Source organism: Hyla sarda, chromosome 3, assembly GCF_029499605.1.
Source record: "Hyla sarda isolate aHylSar1 chromosome 3, aHylSar1.hap1, whole genome shotgun sequence".
NCBI classification, from domain to species: domain Eukaryota; kingdom Metazoa; phylum Chordata; class Amphibia; order Anura; family Hylidae; genus Hyla; species Hyla sarda.
The window spans coordinates 224,813,913-224,830,880 of NC_079191.1; the positions used below are offsets into that span (position 1 = coordinate 224,813,913).

General features: G+C 42.4%; 1 protein-coding gene across 1 annotated transcript; it reads right to left on the minus strand.

Moving 5' to 3' along the window:
* Positions 1 to 2,207: 2,207 nt before the first annotated feature.
* On the minus strand, positions 2,208 to 4,347 carry LOC130360709 (uncharacterized). The gene is made up of 3 exons (XM_056563264.1): positions 3,939 to 4,347; positions 3,135 to 3,437; positions 2,208 to 3,028 (listed from the first exon to the last, which is right to left on the minus strand). The coding sequence occupies exons 2-3, from the start codon at positions 3,323 to 3,325 to the stop codon at positions 2,416 to 2,418; spliced, it is 804 nt and encodes a 267-aa protein (XP_056419239.1). The 5' UTR covers positions 3,326 to 3,437; positions 3,939 to 4,347; the 3' UTR covers positions 2,208 to 2,415.
* Positions 4,348 to 16,968: the final 12,621 nt, after the last annotated feature.

Consider the following 16,968-nt stretch of genomic DNA (forward strand, 5'->3'; position numbering starts at 1 on the left):
TGGCTGAGGACGTGGTCTTGTGAGTATATAATGTCACCTTTTTTTTTTTTTTTTACAAAACAATGTCAAATAGCAAGTAATGGCATTTTCTTTTTTGATTGTATAAAGAGCGACTGCGATTTCTTGCAAAGGCCCTTTTAAACTAGTTTTTAATTTTTAATTTTTTTTTATATTTCAGGGGAGAGCACAGCGTGGTGGGCCCCAAGGCGAAGAGGAGGATGAGCTTCAAATCATCATAGATGATTAACTATTGATATCTATAGTGGAAGCTCGTCCTCCTCTTTGGGATTCTACCCACACCCCCCACGCAAAGCGAACCACCTGTGCGGCTCTTTGGGAAGAGATCTACTCAGAAGTCTGCACATGCTGGGAGGACCTATCTAGACAAGAAAAGTACTTTGTGGGTATGTTTTTTTTTTGTGAAAATTTTGAAGATTTTCATTTAGCATTTTTAAAAACCTTTTTTTTTTAAAGGCCATCGTATCAAAACACGATGGTATTCCATCAGGGACCGGCATATACGGGACCTTATGGAGGAGGGTGAGCTGCCAAGGGGCTCAGCTCCTCCCACAAAATCCACCTACCAAAATCGCCATCTCCTCGGGTTCCTACAAAAGTCGGACAAGTTGCGGGAGTAAGTAAACTTTTATATTTGTTCGAGTACTGCAAGCAGCAGAGGAACAAGACAGAGGGCAGCCACAGAGCCCTCCTCTCCACCCCCCCATCCACCCATTCTGACCCTACCCCCGTCCCTCCACCTGCTGATCAGGGACAACCATTGTCTCCCCTACCAGCTTCCTCTTCTGCCAAACCAATTCGCCAAAGTATAGAAATAGCCAGGAGACAGGAGTTGGCCATGTTGGATCTCATCAAGATCACTAAGGAGAGCTTGGATGATAAATTGGATCGCATGAGGGAGGTGTTTGACCGGTTACATCTGGCGGGGGCAGAGGCGTCCACCGGTCCCCCTTCTGCGTCTCTACTTTATCTCCAGAGTATGGCCCCACTCGTGGAGACACTGCCCGTTGAAAAGCAGGTGGTTTTCCGCAAGGAGACTTGCAACCTTCTGGGTCAACTCTGCTGCCCCCCTCCCACCCCCACACCTCAAACCCCTCCACCATTGCCAACCCCCCCCCACCAAGCCATTCCCCTACTTTTTCTATTACATCTGCTACTTCCTACCAACATTACCGGTATCATTCCCATCACCGCTCCCCTTCCCGCACACACTTCCGTCACTGCTCCCATTCCCGCACCCACTCCCGTCAACGCTCCCGTTCCCCTGCCCATCATTACACCCCTTCTTCTTCCCGTCAATCCCATCACCTTTCCCCCCCCCCTCAGTATCCCCAGTCCCTGCCCCACTCCCTGGGACATTCCTAGCATTTGCTATTTCCCTCCCCACCCAAAGTACTCCCATGGCCTAAATGCTGTCCCAGGGAGATTATGTGTCCCATTCTACCCCTACCCAAAATTTCCCTCTTCCCCAAAATATTCCCACCCCTTCAACTCCCTTCCCACAATTCTCCTCCTTTGCCCAATCCATCTCATATTCCCTAGATACCCCTGTGCCCAGACTCAATCCAGAAGATCCTCGAGTCTCCTTGCGGCCCCCGGAGGCCCCCAGTACCCGTGACTTGCACAATTATAGGGCCTGTTGCCTGCCATTTTCAGATATTGTAAATAGTTTTATATTTTCTTTACCCAAAAAAAAAAAATTAAGTTATTGGGCTGTTGCCCTTTCTGTAAAAAAACAAAAACAAAAGACGATATTTAAATTTATTTAGTTTATAAAAAAATAGTTTTTTTTCCTAAGAAAGTGTCTGTGTTTTATTTCTACATAACATTTTTTTTATTACTTTAAATGATAGATATTTTTAATAAAAATTAGTATTTAAAGGTTAAGGTACTATAATTTAAAGTAATAATTACAATAAACAAGTATAACATTGAGGTTGCAGATTATGCACTCCAGTGCCTTTGACACTGGGCCGCATAATCTGCAACCTTCCTTTCCTAGCATGCAAAGTGTGAACATGCAATAAGCACTTTGCAAACTAGGAAAGAAAGGCTGCAGTTTATGCACTCCAGTGCCTTTGACACTGGGCCGCATAATCTGCAACCTTCCTTTCTTAGCATGCAAAGTGTGAACATGTAATAAGCACTTTGCAAACTAGGAAAGAAAGGCTGCATTTTATGCACTCCAGTGCCTTTGACAGATGCGCATGACGGCGAGGGTAGATCTTCGCGGAAGTTGCTGTAGTCCTGGCAGAGTTGTTTCCACTTCCTCGGGATCAGTGTTGAGAGGCTTTTTGGTGAGAACAAAGATGTGGAGAACAACTGCCGCCTTAACAACTTCATCAGTAAATTCCGGGCTCAGTTGCATTGGCCTTGTGAAGATCCGCCACTTCGCAGTCAAAATTCCAAATGCGCACTCCACGTATCTTCTGGCACGGGACAAACGGTAAAGATCCGCTGCCGGTGGTCTAGTCCTCTGCTGGAGTAGGGCTTCAACAAGTTGGCACACATCTGGAAGGAATCGTCCCGGATAAAAACAAAAGGCATAGGAGGTCCATAAGTCCCAGGAAAGGCCCTTGGTCCCGGAAGTCCCATCTCACCAGCGTAGATCCTCCTCCCAATGGCTGAGGTCTTGAACACACGGGAGTCGTTGGTTCTTCCATAGGTCCCAATGTCCACAACGATGAAAGGACACTGGGCATCAGCAATGGCCATCAGAATTGTCGAGAAGAACTTCTTGTAATTGTAGAATTCCAATCCTGTGTGCGCTGGCTTCTGGATCCTGATGTGCTTTCCGTCAATCGCTCCCACACAGTTTGGAAACTGTGTCACGTCCTGGAATTTGTCTGCGATGTCCAGCCAACCTTGTGCAGAGGGTTCAGGAAGGTAGTCTTCAAGAAGGCACTCCCACAGGGCCACGCAGGTGGTACGGACAATTCCAGAGATGGTGGATATTCCAAGATGGAACTGTAAATGCAGAGACGAAAAGCTCTCACCGGATGCCAGGAACCTAAAAAGGAAAAAAAAAAAAGTAAATAAAGTGCTTAAAATTACATAATAAGTCAAAAAAAAAAAATATATATATATATATATATATATATATATATACTACATACTTGAGGGTGACGATGAGGCGTTCCTCTGGTGAGATGCTCCTTCTGAGGTGGGTATCTTGGCGGCGGATCTTGTCACCAATACGTAGAAGAAGCTCATCAAAGGAGTTGATGGTCATCCTTAGGTAGCGCAGGAATTTGTCAGGGTGCTGCCACAGCTCCGCATACAAGGTGCTGTGAACACCATGGGTCATCCTTGCAGCGGTGATCGGATGGATCAAGAATCTTCTTCTTCGGCGGTGGCGTCTCTCATCTTCTTCGGATGTCCCAATTCCATGCTGAACACGCCACAGCAGTGCATCAAAACTGAAAGAAAGATCAGCAGGAAACATGGTGTAATTGCAGTAGTCTGTGACAGCAAAAAATGCTCCCAGTAGCACTCTCCTCTCTGCTGAACTCCAGACTGAGGAATGATCAGTGTGGCATCCTTTTATACCCTCCCCTTCAGGTAGGAGGTGGAGCTACAGGTGTGCAGGTGTGCAGGTAGGCAGAGGGGGGTCAAAGAGAGGTTAAATTAACGGACGTTAATAACGGATGAATAAACGGACCTTAACGGAAACAAACGGGTTAAAACGGACGTTAGAAAATACATTATTTAAACGGACGGTATTAATATATTCTTCCGTTTATTCTTCCGTTTACCAACGTCCATTAAATACTGTCAAAATACCGATAAACGGACGATGGAAAACGGAAGAATATCTATTGTGTGAAAGAAGGTACATTTTGTGATTGCGTAGGGTTCTATCCCAGGGACCACAGGAAAAACAAATATAAACATAAAATCTTCCATAATCAAAGACATACCAATTGATGCTTCACTCCTAGAGACCAAAATATTTCCTTTAGTTCTTCATTTGGTCTTTTGATTTGCCCAGTCTCCAGCAGTAAGAATGACAAGAATGCGTTGCTGTTTTTTTATTTTGAAGTTTTCCTAAAATCGTTACTATTTTATGTAATATTTGCACTGATAAATGAATTAACATTTATATATTATTGCAGATGGTAAGAAACACAAAAGAACTAGCGCTCAAGGTATATAAATATAAGGCACATATAGTATTGAAGCAAGATGAAATGTATTTGTATATGTATAAAAATGCATGTCCTATCTCAACTGACAGGGCCCTTGTAAGAGAGCAAAATGAAAATGCAGTGATCAAATATTCAAAAAAAATGTGAAAATGTGAGTGAAATCAAAAGAAAGTCGACTGACTTCCTCGTGGTAGTATGGCTGATTTCAAACGCATTTAGGTCCTGCCTTAGGGACCTTCCTCAGTGAAGTTAGCAAGTAAAGAATAGTATATGGTCATTCATCCATCTCAGTGTATTTATAGGCTCCAAACCTTAGCAGGTTCTAAACATTAGCAATTAGCTTCCGGACTGTGATGTCACAGAGAGCAGGTAGCAACAAAAAAGTGGATAACGAATTCCAAACTGGAAAGTTTGAGAATATGGGTTGTATTGGGCTATATAAAGACAAAGAAATATAGTAGACTAAAATAAGGAATATAAGAATGTAGGAATAAATAGGATATATATATATATATATATATATATATACATATATATATATATATATATGCACATAAAGCCATGTCCTGATCATAAATATAAAATATATAATCAAAAATATATAAGAGGAATACAAATAAAATAAATATAATACAGACTGGTATGAATATGGGTTGTATGGGATAGACCAGCATAGGAAATATAGGAATAAATATAAATATAGATATAAATAAAAATATAAATAAAGTTGTGTCTTGCTCATTTCATAAACATACAATAATGATGAGCACTACGCAGTGTAAAATAAAGATAAGTGAAAATAATAATGAAAATAAAGAGAATAAAAATAATAAAAAAGAAATAAAGCTGAAGATAGAAATAAGAATAATGATAAAAATAAAAGGGAAAATTAAATTGAAATGAAAAAAACATAAATAAATAGATAAAAAAGAAAATAAAAAATTTATGAAATTAAAAAAGAGCCTATAAATACGCTGAGATGGATGAATGACCATGTACTATTCTTTACTTGTTAACTTCCCTGAGGAATGTCCCTAAGGGGGACCGAAACACGTTTGAAATCAGCCATACTACCACGAGGACGCCAGGCGACTTCCTTTTCATTTTACTCACATTTTCCACAAGCCACCTGGATCCAAGGTCAGCAGGAACCCCGCTATTCATCACCACTACCACCACCTCTGCTATTCATCACAGTTATCCATCACCACTGCTACCTCCAAAAACATCCAGGTCTGCACCGCACCTAAGATCCACGTACAAGAACCAGTTGGTTTGTAGAAACACAGGAGAAGAACAGTGCTATCAGTGCTGCAGCGCTCCATGTCAGTGTGAGTATTAGGTGCACCGACGCGCTGTTCTCAACACAGCCGGCGGCAAGATCCAGGGGACCTGCGTAGGATCGGGTGAGCGATATCATCTTACTATACTACGAGCTGTAGTGACGTGTTACTGATTATATGCTTACAAGGAGAACGTTATCATCTTGCATCAGATCTTATGACTTTATTTTTTTAATATTTTTTACTGAGGAAGTTTGGATTTTATTTTATTTTACACATGGACAAGGGCCCTGTCAGTTGAGATAACAAATGCATTGAGATAGTAAATGCATTTTTTTACATATACTAATAAATTTCCTTTTATTTCAGTATTACATGTGCCTTATATTTATAGACCTTGAGCGCTAGTTCTTTTGTGTTTCTTACCATTCTACTTTTACACTTACGGTTTAGTGTCTCACTAGCTGCTCGGTCTTCATATTGTTTTATCAGGATCAGAGAGCCATCATGCTTCTCCTTTCTTTTGCATATTATTGTAGATGTTTTCTATGTATTCATTGACACAATCACCACTGACAATAAAGAGCCTGGAAATGTTCCTGATTTATAAATTGAGGGCATTTTTATGCCACATATATAGATTTATACTTTTTAATCTTTAAGATTGACTGCTGTATCAAAGAATGTGGAGGTGTGCAACATATGCTCAGCATTTACTGTGTACATTTCTGATTGCATCAAATATTAAATACTACCTATTCTTTGGGACTTGTTAGTGTCTCATTGAAAAGTTGCCTACGGCACTTACAAGATGGATTGTAAAAAGTGCTTTTGATTATCGTTTTGGATTGTCACCTTGACAGTTTGGTAAGGTATTGCAAGCCAGTGCATAGGAAAACACACATTTTTTTTCTCTTTCGGTTAAAACACTTTCCCAGTAGACACCGCTTTAGAAATACAGGAAAAGTAAAGACTTCATGAAAAGACTACCAAATAGAATGATTCAAGCGAAGTGTGCAATTCAGTAAAGCTTGACTAAAGTTCCTTCAACCAACCAGGCACAATTGTGTTACTAAATTGTGCTCCTGGAATAAATTGTTGACATAATACATGTACTGTAAACTTTATTAGATGTTCAGGGGGTAAAAAAGAAAAAAGAAACACATGTGGTAGTTATTTCTACTTCCTTTAGCAATTGATAAAAGAAAGTTTTTATACTTTTCAGTGGCGAGTTAATAATAATAATAATAATAATATAAACCCAGCATTTTATTTCTTAACTTAACACAATAAATACAAATTCTACATATACCTACAGGATTGGTGACAAATCTTTACAAAATGACATTCTAAGGCCACATTCACACACCTTAAAAAAGGCTGTATTTTGTTTTGTTTGCACTGAAGAAATACTGGCACACACAAATCTTTAATAATCTTACTAAGACATCAGGCAAACAGAAAGAAACGCATAACGTGTTTTGGCAACTGTTTAACACGTGCAACAAGTACTACATAGATAGGTGTCCACTGGAAGATGACCTCACCCCCGTCCATTTCCCAGCAATCACATAAACAAAAACAAATAACCATATGTACAGGTTCATTCTATCGTGAGTCACTCAGGATAGCCTAGTCAGCATTGCTAAAAATAGAAAACTAAAAATAGAAAACAAAAACATATACATGACAATAAACAAGTTGCCCTAAATAATAAAGCAAGAAGTATCTATAAATAAATTAGTTGTGTTAACTCACAAGCCATGGCTCTGAATTTGTACTTTACTTATGAATCCAATAGCGTTTTCTTAACCCTTTCACAAGCCCTTGAATTTAGATTTTTGACATACATTTTCCTCCTTCTAACCCTCTGAAACCCATACCTTTTTTTTCTACAAAGTTTTATTAGAGCTTATTTTTTTGCAGGACAAGCATAACTTTTCATTTACATACTTCTTTTTATCATTTAATGTATTAAAAGACAATTAAAAAAAAAAAAAAATATATATATATATATATATATATATATATATATATGTAGGGCAAATTTGAAAAAAACTAATATGGAATTGTACAGCACTTTTGTGGGGCAATCATTTTTTCAATCATTTTTACAATTCTGTAAGGAGTTAAATATTTAAAAAAAAATTTAAATTTGTTTTGGTCCCCTAGAGGCCTATTATACACCATCAGCAGATGGCTTACAAAGATTAATAAATGCTATTGCATTACATTGATCTATACAATGTGCTCTTGATTGCTATAGCCTGCCTATATATGCAGGCTTTAACAATCACAGAGCCAGGAAAGACCTGGAAGGAGCAGATGTTAGGCCCCAGGATTTCCCAGCAACCCATCAATATTCCGCAATTCAACCACAGGGGTTTTGATGGGTTCCATAGACACCAGGGATTACCAGAATTTACTGTTTAAATGATCTGTATAGGTTGGGGCATTTAACCTTATAAATGATAGACTTCGGAGCAATCAGTCGATTATGACATAGATCTGACTCGCGGATCCACACCATACTCCCCCCACCCAATCAATGACGTACTTGTACGGCAAGGGTTGGGAAGGAGTAAACGACACTGGCTATTTTGCCGTTAGGACACAAGCAAATTAATTTTTTTGCACTTCCATTTTCCCCCTTGCCTTTTAAGAGGCATAACTCTTTTGTTCTTCATCCACAGACCCTTATGGGGGCCTGTTTTTTGCAAGACCTATTGTACTTTGAATTGACACTTTTTTCTATTTTACTATAAATTGTACAGTACAACCAAAAAAATATTATTTGCATGTGTGTTGGGGGTTTGAAAGAAAATGCAATTTTGGCACTGTTGAAGGCTTTGTTTTTAGTGCACTTTACAACAAAAGTGACTTGTTATCTCTTTTTTGCGTGTCAATACGAATAAAAAGATACCCATATTTACATGTTTTTATATTTTTGTACTGTTATTAAAAAAGTAAACATTTTTAAACAAAATAAGTATGCTTGAAAATGTCTTTATTCTCACCTCTATAACTTTTTTATTTCTCCAGATATGGGGCTGTATAAGGGCCCATGTTTACACCATAATGTTTAGTTTATATATATATATATATATATATATATATATATATATATATGATGTTTGATAGCTTTTTATCTTTACAAAATTTACCTTAGTGGATCATTAACTTTACCTTTTAACAGTTCCGACATTTACCAAATATATGTAACAGTTCCGACAATACCAAATATATGTATGTGTGTGCGTGGGGGCGGGGGGGGGGATTTGAAAAATGGGAAAAGGGAGTAATTTTAAGTTTAATTGGGGGAAAGCTACTGTGTGGTTTAAAAGCCACTGTGTGGTTTACATACACTTTTCGGGTTCCTAACACAAAAAAATGCTATACCATTGCATAACTCAGTGTTGTCAGCAATCTACTGAAAGAACCTCAACAAAATAAGTTTAAACTGTTCACCACAACATACAAGGTCATCCACAACCTGCCTCCCCCATACATCTCTAACCTAATCTTACGATATCACCCCTGACATACTCTATGATCATCTCAAGACCTCCATCTTTGCTCTCTCCTAACATGCACCTCACACAATCGTCTACAGGACTTCTCCTAAGCTTACCCATTCACTAAAACTAACTAACACATCCAGCTCTAACCCATCATCAAGACATTTAAGAGCAACCTGAAGACCCCTCTCTTCAAGTAAGAGTTTGACCTGCCACTGCACTGCACTATGAACAGATACTTCCCCACTTGCACACAGATGACCAGCCGCCCCTGTAACCTACTGTTTTCTTCCCCTTTGCATGTAGATTGTAAGCCCTCCTGGGCAGGGTCCCCTCCCCCTCTATATCAGTCTCCAATTTAATCTGTATCACGTTCACTGTACCTGCGTTTGTGTTATTCAATGTAACCCTTATCAAATGTAAAGTTCCCCAAAACAAGGGCATTATATAACTTAATAACTAAAGAAATGATGATAATAATAACAATATTATTAATAATAATGATGATAATAATAATCTGAATTGGCAACAATGCAAAAAAGGATCGGTAACAGTTTTTCTATGAGCCAAAATACTCTGAAGAGTTAAATGACTTGTGCCCACATCTGCTTTTACCAATCTATGCCACAGCTTTGGTTCTCATTTTTTACTAATTAATGGGGGAAAATTACTTGGGGAGATGATATTGTTCAAATTTGCCAGTAATTCCTTACACTATTATCCACCTTCCCAGGTCCCGAGAACTTTAATTTCTTACTAAAGGGATTTGTCTTGAATATTCTTTCTTTTCCTTTTTTTCCTGTTGTATCTCTTCGTTAGCTGCAGGTAAAATAGATTGTGGGTAACCTCATGGAACTCCTTTTCCCACTCTGTTAGCCTTTGTTCCCTGAGGACAGGATCTGTCACTATTCTGGATGTTCACTTACACAGGAATGATGTTATTGATCTTTTCACAGATGAAGGTATGAGCTACAAAAATGTAAGAGGCTGTTTCTCTCTGCACTTTGGTGACAAAAAACATTTTATTGTCCCCAGGGCCGGCCTTAGGGGTGTGCGAGCTATGCGGCCGCACAGGGAGCCATAGCAACAGGGACGCCAGGCGGCCGACACAGCTCGCACCAGGTATATGTAATTTGTATTGCCCGACGTGCAGTCCGGGCGCAGGGCAGGTAACTTCTTCAGACATTTAGCGCTGCTTCGGGCAAGCAGCACTAAATGCCAGTGTAATGAAGAAAACTGTGCCCTGTAGCAGAAGGTGACCCTCCGCACAGGGACCATCCGCCGCGTCTTTGGTTGGCTGGCCGACCCGGGTCTGAAGAGGGACGTCGCACATGTGACGTACCTCCGCAGACTCGCACAGGAGGACGTCAGTGACGTCACTCGTCAGGCCGACGCCGGAGAGAAGCGCAGAGCAGGACAGGTAAGGTTGTCTATGTGTGTGTACATGTGTGGGTGTCTGTCTGTGTGTGTATGGGTGTCTGTGTATGTGTGTGTATGTGTGGGTGTCTGTGTGTGTGGGTGTCTGTGTGTGTGGGTGGGTGTCTGTGTGTGTGCGTGCATGTGTGGGTGTCTGTGTGTGTGTGTGGGTGTCTGTCAGTGTGTGTATGTGTGTGTGTATGTGTGTGTGTGTGTGTGGGTGTCTGTCTGTGTGTGTGAGTCCGTGGGGGGGGGGCTACTACTACCTAATGTGGGGAACCTGCTTCTACCTAATGTGGAGAACCTGCTACTACCTAATGTGGGGAACCTGCTACTACCTAATGTGGGGAACCTGCTTCTACCTAATTTGGGGAACCTGCTACTACTTAATGTGGGGAACATGCTACTACCTAATGTGGGGACTATACTGCACCTAATGTGGGGGAACTATATTGCACCTAATGTGGGGGAACTGTACTGCCAACCCTAAAGTGGGGGAACTATACTGCACCTAATGTGGGGAACTATACTGCACCTAATGTGGGGAACTATACTGCACCTAATGTGGCGGAACTATACTGCACCTAATGTGGGGGCACTATACTGCACCTAATGTGGGGGAACTATACTGCACCTAATGTGGGGGAACTATACTGCACCTAATGTGGGGGAACTATACTGCACCTAATGTGGGGGAACTATACTGCACCTAATGTGGGGGAACTATACTGCACCTAATGTGGGGGAACTATGTGGCACCTAATGTGGGGGAACTATACTGCACCTAATGTGGAGAGCTATACTACACCTAATGTGTGGGAAGTATACTGCATCTAATGTAGGGAACTATACTGCATCTGATGTGGGGGAACTACAACCTAATGTTGGGGAACTATACTGCACCTATCTGCTTCTTCCTAATTTGGGGAACCTGCTACTACTTAATGTGGGGAACATGCTACTACCTAATGTGGGGACTATACTGCACCTAATGTGGAGGAACTATACTGCACCTAATGTGGGGGAACTATACTGCACCTAATGTGGGGGAACTATACTGCACCTAATTTGGGGGAACTATACTGTACCTAATGTGGGGGAACTATACTGCTTCTAATGTGGGGGAACTATACTGCATCTAATGTGGGGAACTATACTGCACCTGATGTGGGGGAACTATACTGCATCTAATGTGGGGAACTATACTGCACCTAATGTGAGGGAACTATACTGCACCTAATGTGGGGGAACTATACTGCACCTAATGTGGGGGAACTATACTGCACCTAATGTGGAGGAACTATATTGCATCTGATGTGGGAGAACTATACTGCATCTGATGTGAGGGAACTATACTGCACCTAATGTGGGGGAACTATACTGCACCTAATGTGGGGAACTATATTGCACCTAATGTGTGGGAAATATACTGTACCTAATGTGGGGAACTATACTGCACCTAATGTGGGGGAACTATACTGCATCTAATGTGGGGAACTATACTGCACCTAATGTGAGGGAACTATACTGCACCTAATGTGGGGGAACTATACTGCACCTAATGTGGGGGAACTATACTGCACCTAATGTGGAGGAACTATATTGCATCTGATGTGGGGGAACTATACTGCATCTGATGTGGAGTAACTGTACTGCACCTAATGTGGGGGGAACTATACTGCACCTAATGTAGGGAACTATACTGCACCTAATTTGGGGGAACTATACTGCATCTAATGTGGGGAACTATACTGCACCTAATGTGGGGGGAACTATACTGCACCTAATGTGGAGGAACTATACTGCACCTAATGTGGGGAGCTATACTGCACCTCATGTGGAGAGCTATACTGCACCTAATGTAGGGGAACTATACTGCACCTTATGTGGTGAACTGTACTGCACCTAATGTGGGGCAACTATACTGCACCTAATTTGGGGAGCTATACTGCAACTTATATGGAGAGCTATACTGCACCTAATGTGGGGGAACTATACTGCACGTAATGTGGGGGAACTATACTGCACCTAATGTAGGGGAAAACTTTACTGCATCTGATTAAGGGGAGCAGGGGACTGGTGAAGGGGTACATGGGACTGATTATGGGGGCAGGGGACTTATTACATATTGTCACAAATATTTTTTTCCTCTTTGTGTACGTTTATGGGGGGGGGGGGCACAAGGTTAGCTCGCACATGGCTCCTGAACACCTAAGGCCAGCCCTGATTGTCCCCATATGTTTGTCATATTTTGTTTTGCAGCACTTTGGTCTGCCTTCAACCACTGAAGAAGAGACATAAAGCAAAAAAAAAAAGTCCCACTTTTTTAGCCACTTGTTGGACTTTGTTTTTTTACGGTGTGAACATGGCCTAAGATGGGTCATTTAATAGTTACATTTATTTTTATAAATATTAACGGTACGTTCACATGACAATTTAAAACATTGCTCCAAAACTGTGTCTAATTATTTTCAATGGGAAACCTCACACAATTTCCATGCATGGATATTCCATTCATGGATATGTGAAATCTGTTGTATGGGCACTTGTAACCACTTTTCCTATGATTTTACAGTAATACTTTCACATTCAAGTCATTAATGCATTTGTGGTGCCATGTTTAGCCACTATGATAGCAACACATAAGTGGCAAATAATAAAGTCATTTTATTCAGAAGCGTACCCTAATTCTTTAAAAAAAAAAAAATCATCTACCAATATTATTTAGTATTTAGTATTAATATTTAGTACAATTATATTCGTACTTGGAACGCACAGTGACATTGCTAAGCACACAGTAAACCTCTTTGAGAAGACCATCCAAAATCTGTGCTTTTAACCCCTTGAAGGTAACCTAGACTTTTTCCTATAGTCGCTGAATGACACAGTGTGAAGGTGGCGGCAGCATGAGGAGACCATACAGTGGCTGAATGACACAGCGTGGAGAAGGCGGCAGCCTGAGGAGACCATATAGTGGCTGAATGATACAGCCTGGAGGTGGCAGAAGCATGAGGAGACCATTTAGTGGCTGAATGACACAGCCTGGAGGTGGCATCAGCATGAGGAGAACATATGGTGGCAGAATGAGACAGTCTAAAGGTGGCACCAGCATGAAGAGAACATATAGTTGCAGAATGACAAAGCCTGGAGGTGGCATCAGCATGAGGAGAATATATGGTGGCAGAATGACACAACCTGGAGGTCGCATCAGCATGAGGAGAACATATGGTGGCAAAATGACACAGCCTGGAGGTGGCATCAGCATGAGGAGAACATATGGTGGCAGAATGACACAGCCGGGAGGTGTTCTCAGCAGCATCAGGAGTCCTGAAAGTTTATTCGGTGACAGAGTGGGGCAGTGGGTGGCAATACCAGTACCAAGTGACGAAGGTGGGTGAAAGAAGGAGAACTTGGCATCAGATGTGTGGCATCAGGCAGGTGGCAGGATCCGAATAGTAGCTTAGGTAGGTAGGCAGAAGAAAACTGTCTCGTTTGTAAAAGTGTTTGTGTGCACAAGTAAGTATTGAGGATATGCATTATGCAAAAATTTACTTTTAATAATATTTTTAGGATAAAATATATGGACCCAAATTTTTTTTTTAAATCTAACAAAAGGAAAGGTGTGCAAATAACACCATGTGCCACGTACACCATCAAGTATTGATGTGATGTAAAGACCTTTAAAAGGTGAAATGGAACAATGTGTGGTCCACTGTAACCGATGGGGATAAAAATTTCCCCTGTAAAGCCCTACTCTCGCACTATTAATTTCCTTCTTGGCAAGTGTTAATCGCCCTAAAAAGAGCGGCCCCATACAGGAACCTCTCCCACTTTCCAGCTAAAAACACTGCCATTTTCCAGGGTTTTTAGTTGGAAATAGGGAGAGGTTCCTGTTTGGGGCCACCCTTTTTAAGACGAGTAACACTTGCCTCCAAAAGGAGGAAGGGAACAATGTATTGTCCATTGTAGCAAATGGGGGTAAAAACTTCCATGTAAGGCCCTACTCTCACCCTATCAATTCCCTTCTTGGCAAGAGTTACTCACCCTAAAAAGGGCGGCACCACACAGGAACCTCTCCCTATTTCCACCTGAAAACCCTGGGAAATGGCAGTTTTGTAGGTGTAAATAGGGGGAGGTTCCTGTGTGGGGCCACCCTTTTTAGGGCAAGTAACACTTGCCAAGAAGGGAATTAATAATGCGAGAGTAGGGCATTACTGGGAAAGTTTTTCCCCCACCTGTTACAATGGACCATATGTTGTTCCGTTCCCCTTTTTAGAGATCTTTGCATCACATTAATACTTGATACTTTACTTAAGAAAAGTTAAGTTTTAGCTAATACATATCATCAATACTTACTTGTGGTCTGATGCGGAGGAATTTCTCTAACTGGTGAGCAGCACCTTAAATATGTTTTTCACTATCCATATTTGTGAAGTGTTTGTGTGACGCCATGCTCAATCTACTCTGATGCATCAGGCATTGGTGGGTGGAAATCCTAGCTGATACATGCCTGATTCATCTTCACAAAGGTCAGTCTCTCCACATTTTTGGTGGACAGATGAGTGCTCCTTAGGGTTACTATGGCCTCCGCCACGCTAAACACCCCTCTGATGGCACACTACTGCCTGAGCAGGACAGCTTTTAAAGGGAAAACTCTGCTAGTTGCGGCCACAAATCAAGTTTGGCTGCCCAGAAGTCCAGTGGATCTTCAAAGTGTGTTGGCAGGGTCATGTCAAGGTATGCCACCATCTGCTGGTTCGGGTCCTGCTCCAGGTCAACCTGCTGCTGATGAGCTGCTTCACTATTCTTGTGAAGAAAGCTACTCATCAGCATCTGTAGACTCAGGCTGCTGCTGATGGAGCTGGTACTGCTCCTGCCACCCCACCCCTCCCCAGCATCCATGGCAGTGCAAGGTGAGTTCAGAGGGCCCCCTTGAGTCAGACCTGCGAGAGGATGGACGATGGCGCAGATAAGCATCGGCCAACTGACTACGTAAGATGTCTCTGTAGTAGGTCAGTTTGTCCTCCCTCTCAGTGGGTGGAAAAAAGGCCTCCATTGTGTGCCGGTAGCGAGGGTCCAGCAAGGTGGAGAGCCAGACGTCATCCTGCTGCCAAATGGTGACAATTCGGCACTCACTATGCAAGCAACTGAGCATGCATCGTGCCATTTGTGCAAGTGACTCGGAGGGACTGGGTCCCCTCTCTCGTTTTCCTCTTCACTCTGTAGCTCCACAGCCTGCTCCTGCTCCTCTCCTGTCAGATGACTATAAAAACAACCCATTTGGCGAAACCTTGCCTGTGCTCCACTGACCCCCTTTTCCGCCTCCTCCTCTTCCAGTTCAGCCCCCACAGGGCTCATGTGGCCGTGAGATATAGGCGCCACGTCTCCAGTGCTCTGACCAGCCATTGTTTCCAACACGTGTTGTAGGAAATGAAGCAGTGGAATGACGTTGTTCATCCCATAATCCTGGTGACTGACTTATATTGTTGCTTCCTCAAAGGGCCTGAGCAAACGGCAGGTTTCACGTATGAGCTGCCACTGGTTGACATTGAGGTTACACAAGGGAGCCCCCTATCTGCTGGGATCATCAAGAAATCGGTGATGGCTTTTCTCTGTTCGTATAGTCGGTCCAACATATGGAGGGTGGAATTCCAACGTGTGGAAACGCTGCAAATCAAACTATGTTGGGGGATGCCACAGCTCAAGGAGGGTGTGATTTGCGGTATACGAGTGGTTGAAGTGCTTGCAAAGTTTCCTTCCCATTGTTAGGATGTCATGCAGATTTAGGAACTCTCCAGGAACCGCTTGACAACCAGATTGAACACGTGTGCCATGCAGGGCGCATGACTCAGGCTTCCTTGTCGCAGCGCAGACAAGATGTTCTTCCTGTTGTCGGTCACCTTGGTTCCCAGTTCCAGTTTTCCTGGAGTAATCCATGATTCTATTCCTTGAAGAATGACTGTTAGCAGTTCCTCCCCTGTGTGACTACATTCGCCAAGGCAAACCATGTGAAGAACAGTGTGACACCGCCATGCCGTGCACACATGGTATGCTGGAGGGGCACTAAGACTTGTCCGTGCAGTGAAGGCTGAGGACACGATGGAGGATGAGGAGGCGGAGTCGCACACTGTCACAGGACAAACGGCCTGAGAGCGTGGAGGCGGAAGCGGCGTGACCAGTCCAAGCTTCTATTGTGGCTGTATCAGCACCACATTCACCCAGTGGGCCATAAAGGACATGTATTGTCCCTGACAGTAATTACAACTGCACACGTCAGAGCTGCCATGCACTTTGGTACACACCGACAGGCTCAAGGACTGGCCCACCTTCTGTTCCACAAAATTGTGCAGGGCTGGTACTGCCTTCTTCCCAAAGAAATTATGGCTTGGGACTCCCAGCAAACTGCTGTGTGGGCATGCTATCAGTTGTAGTTTTTCAAGATCTGGAGGTGCACAGTATAGAGATCATTGTGCAGTGGTCTCAAACTGTAGACCTCCAGCTGTTGCAAAACTGCAACTCCCAGCATGCCTAAACAGCTCTCTGGGCATGCTGGGAGTTGTAGTTTTGCAACATCTGGAGGGTTAC

What these genes read in the sequence shown, in the direction of transcription:
- LOC130360709 (XM_056563264.1), bottom strand. Translation starts at nt 3,325, where the DNA reads ATGACCCATGGTGTTCACAGCACCTTGTATGCGGAGCTGTGGCAGCAC. An exon ending in CGCCTCATCGTCACCCTCAA is followed by an intron (nt 3,029 to 3,134) that starts GTATGTAGTATA and finishes TTTCCTTTTTAG; the next exon opens with GTTCCTGGCATCCGGTGAGA.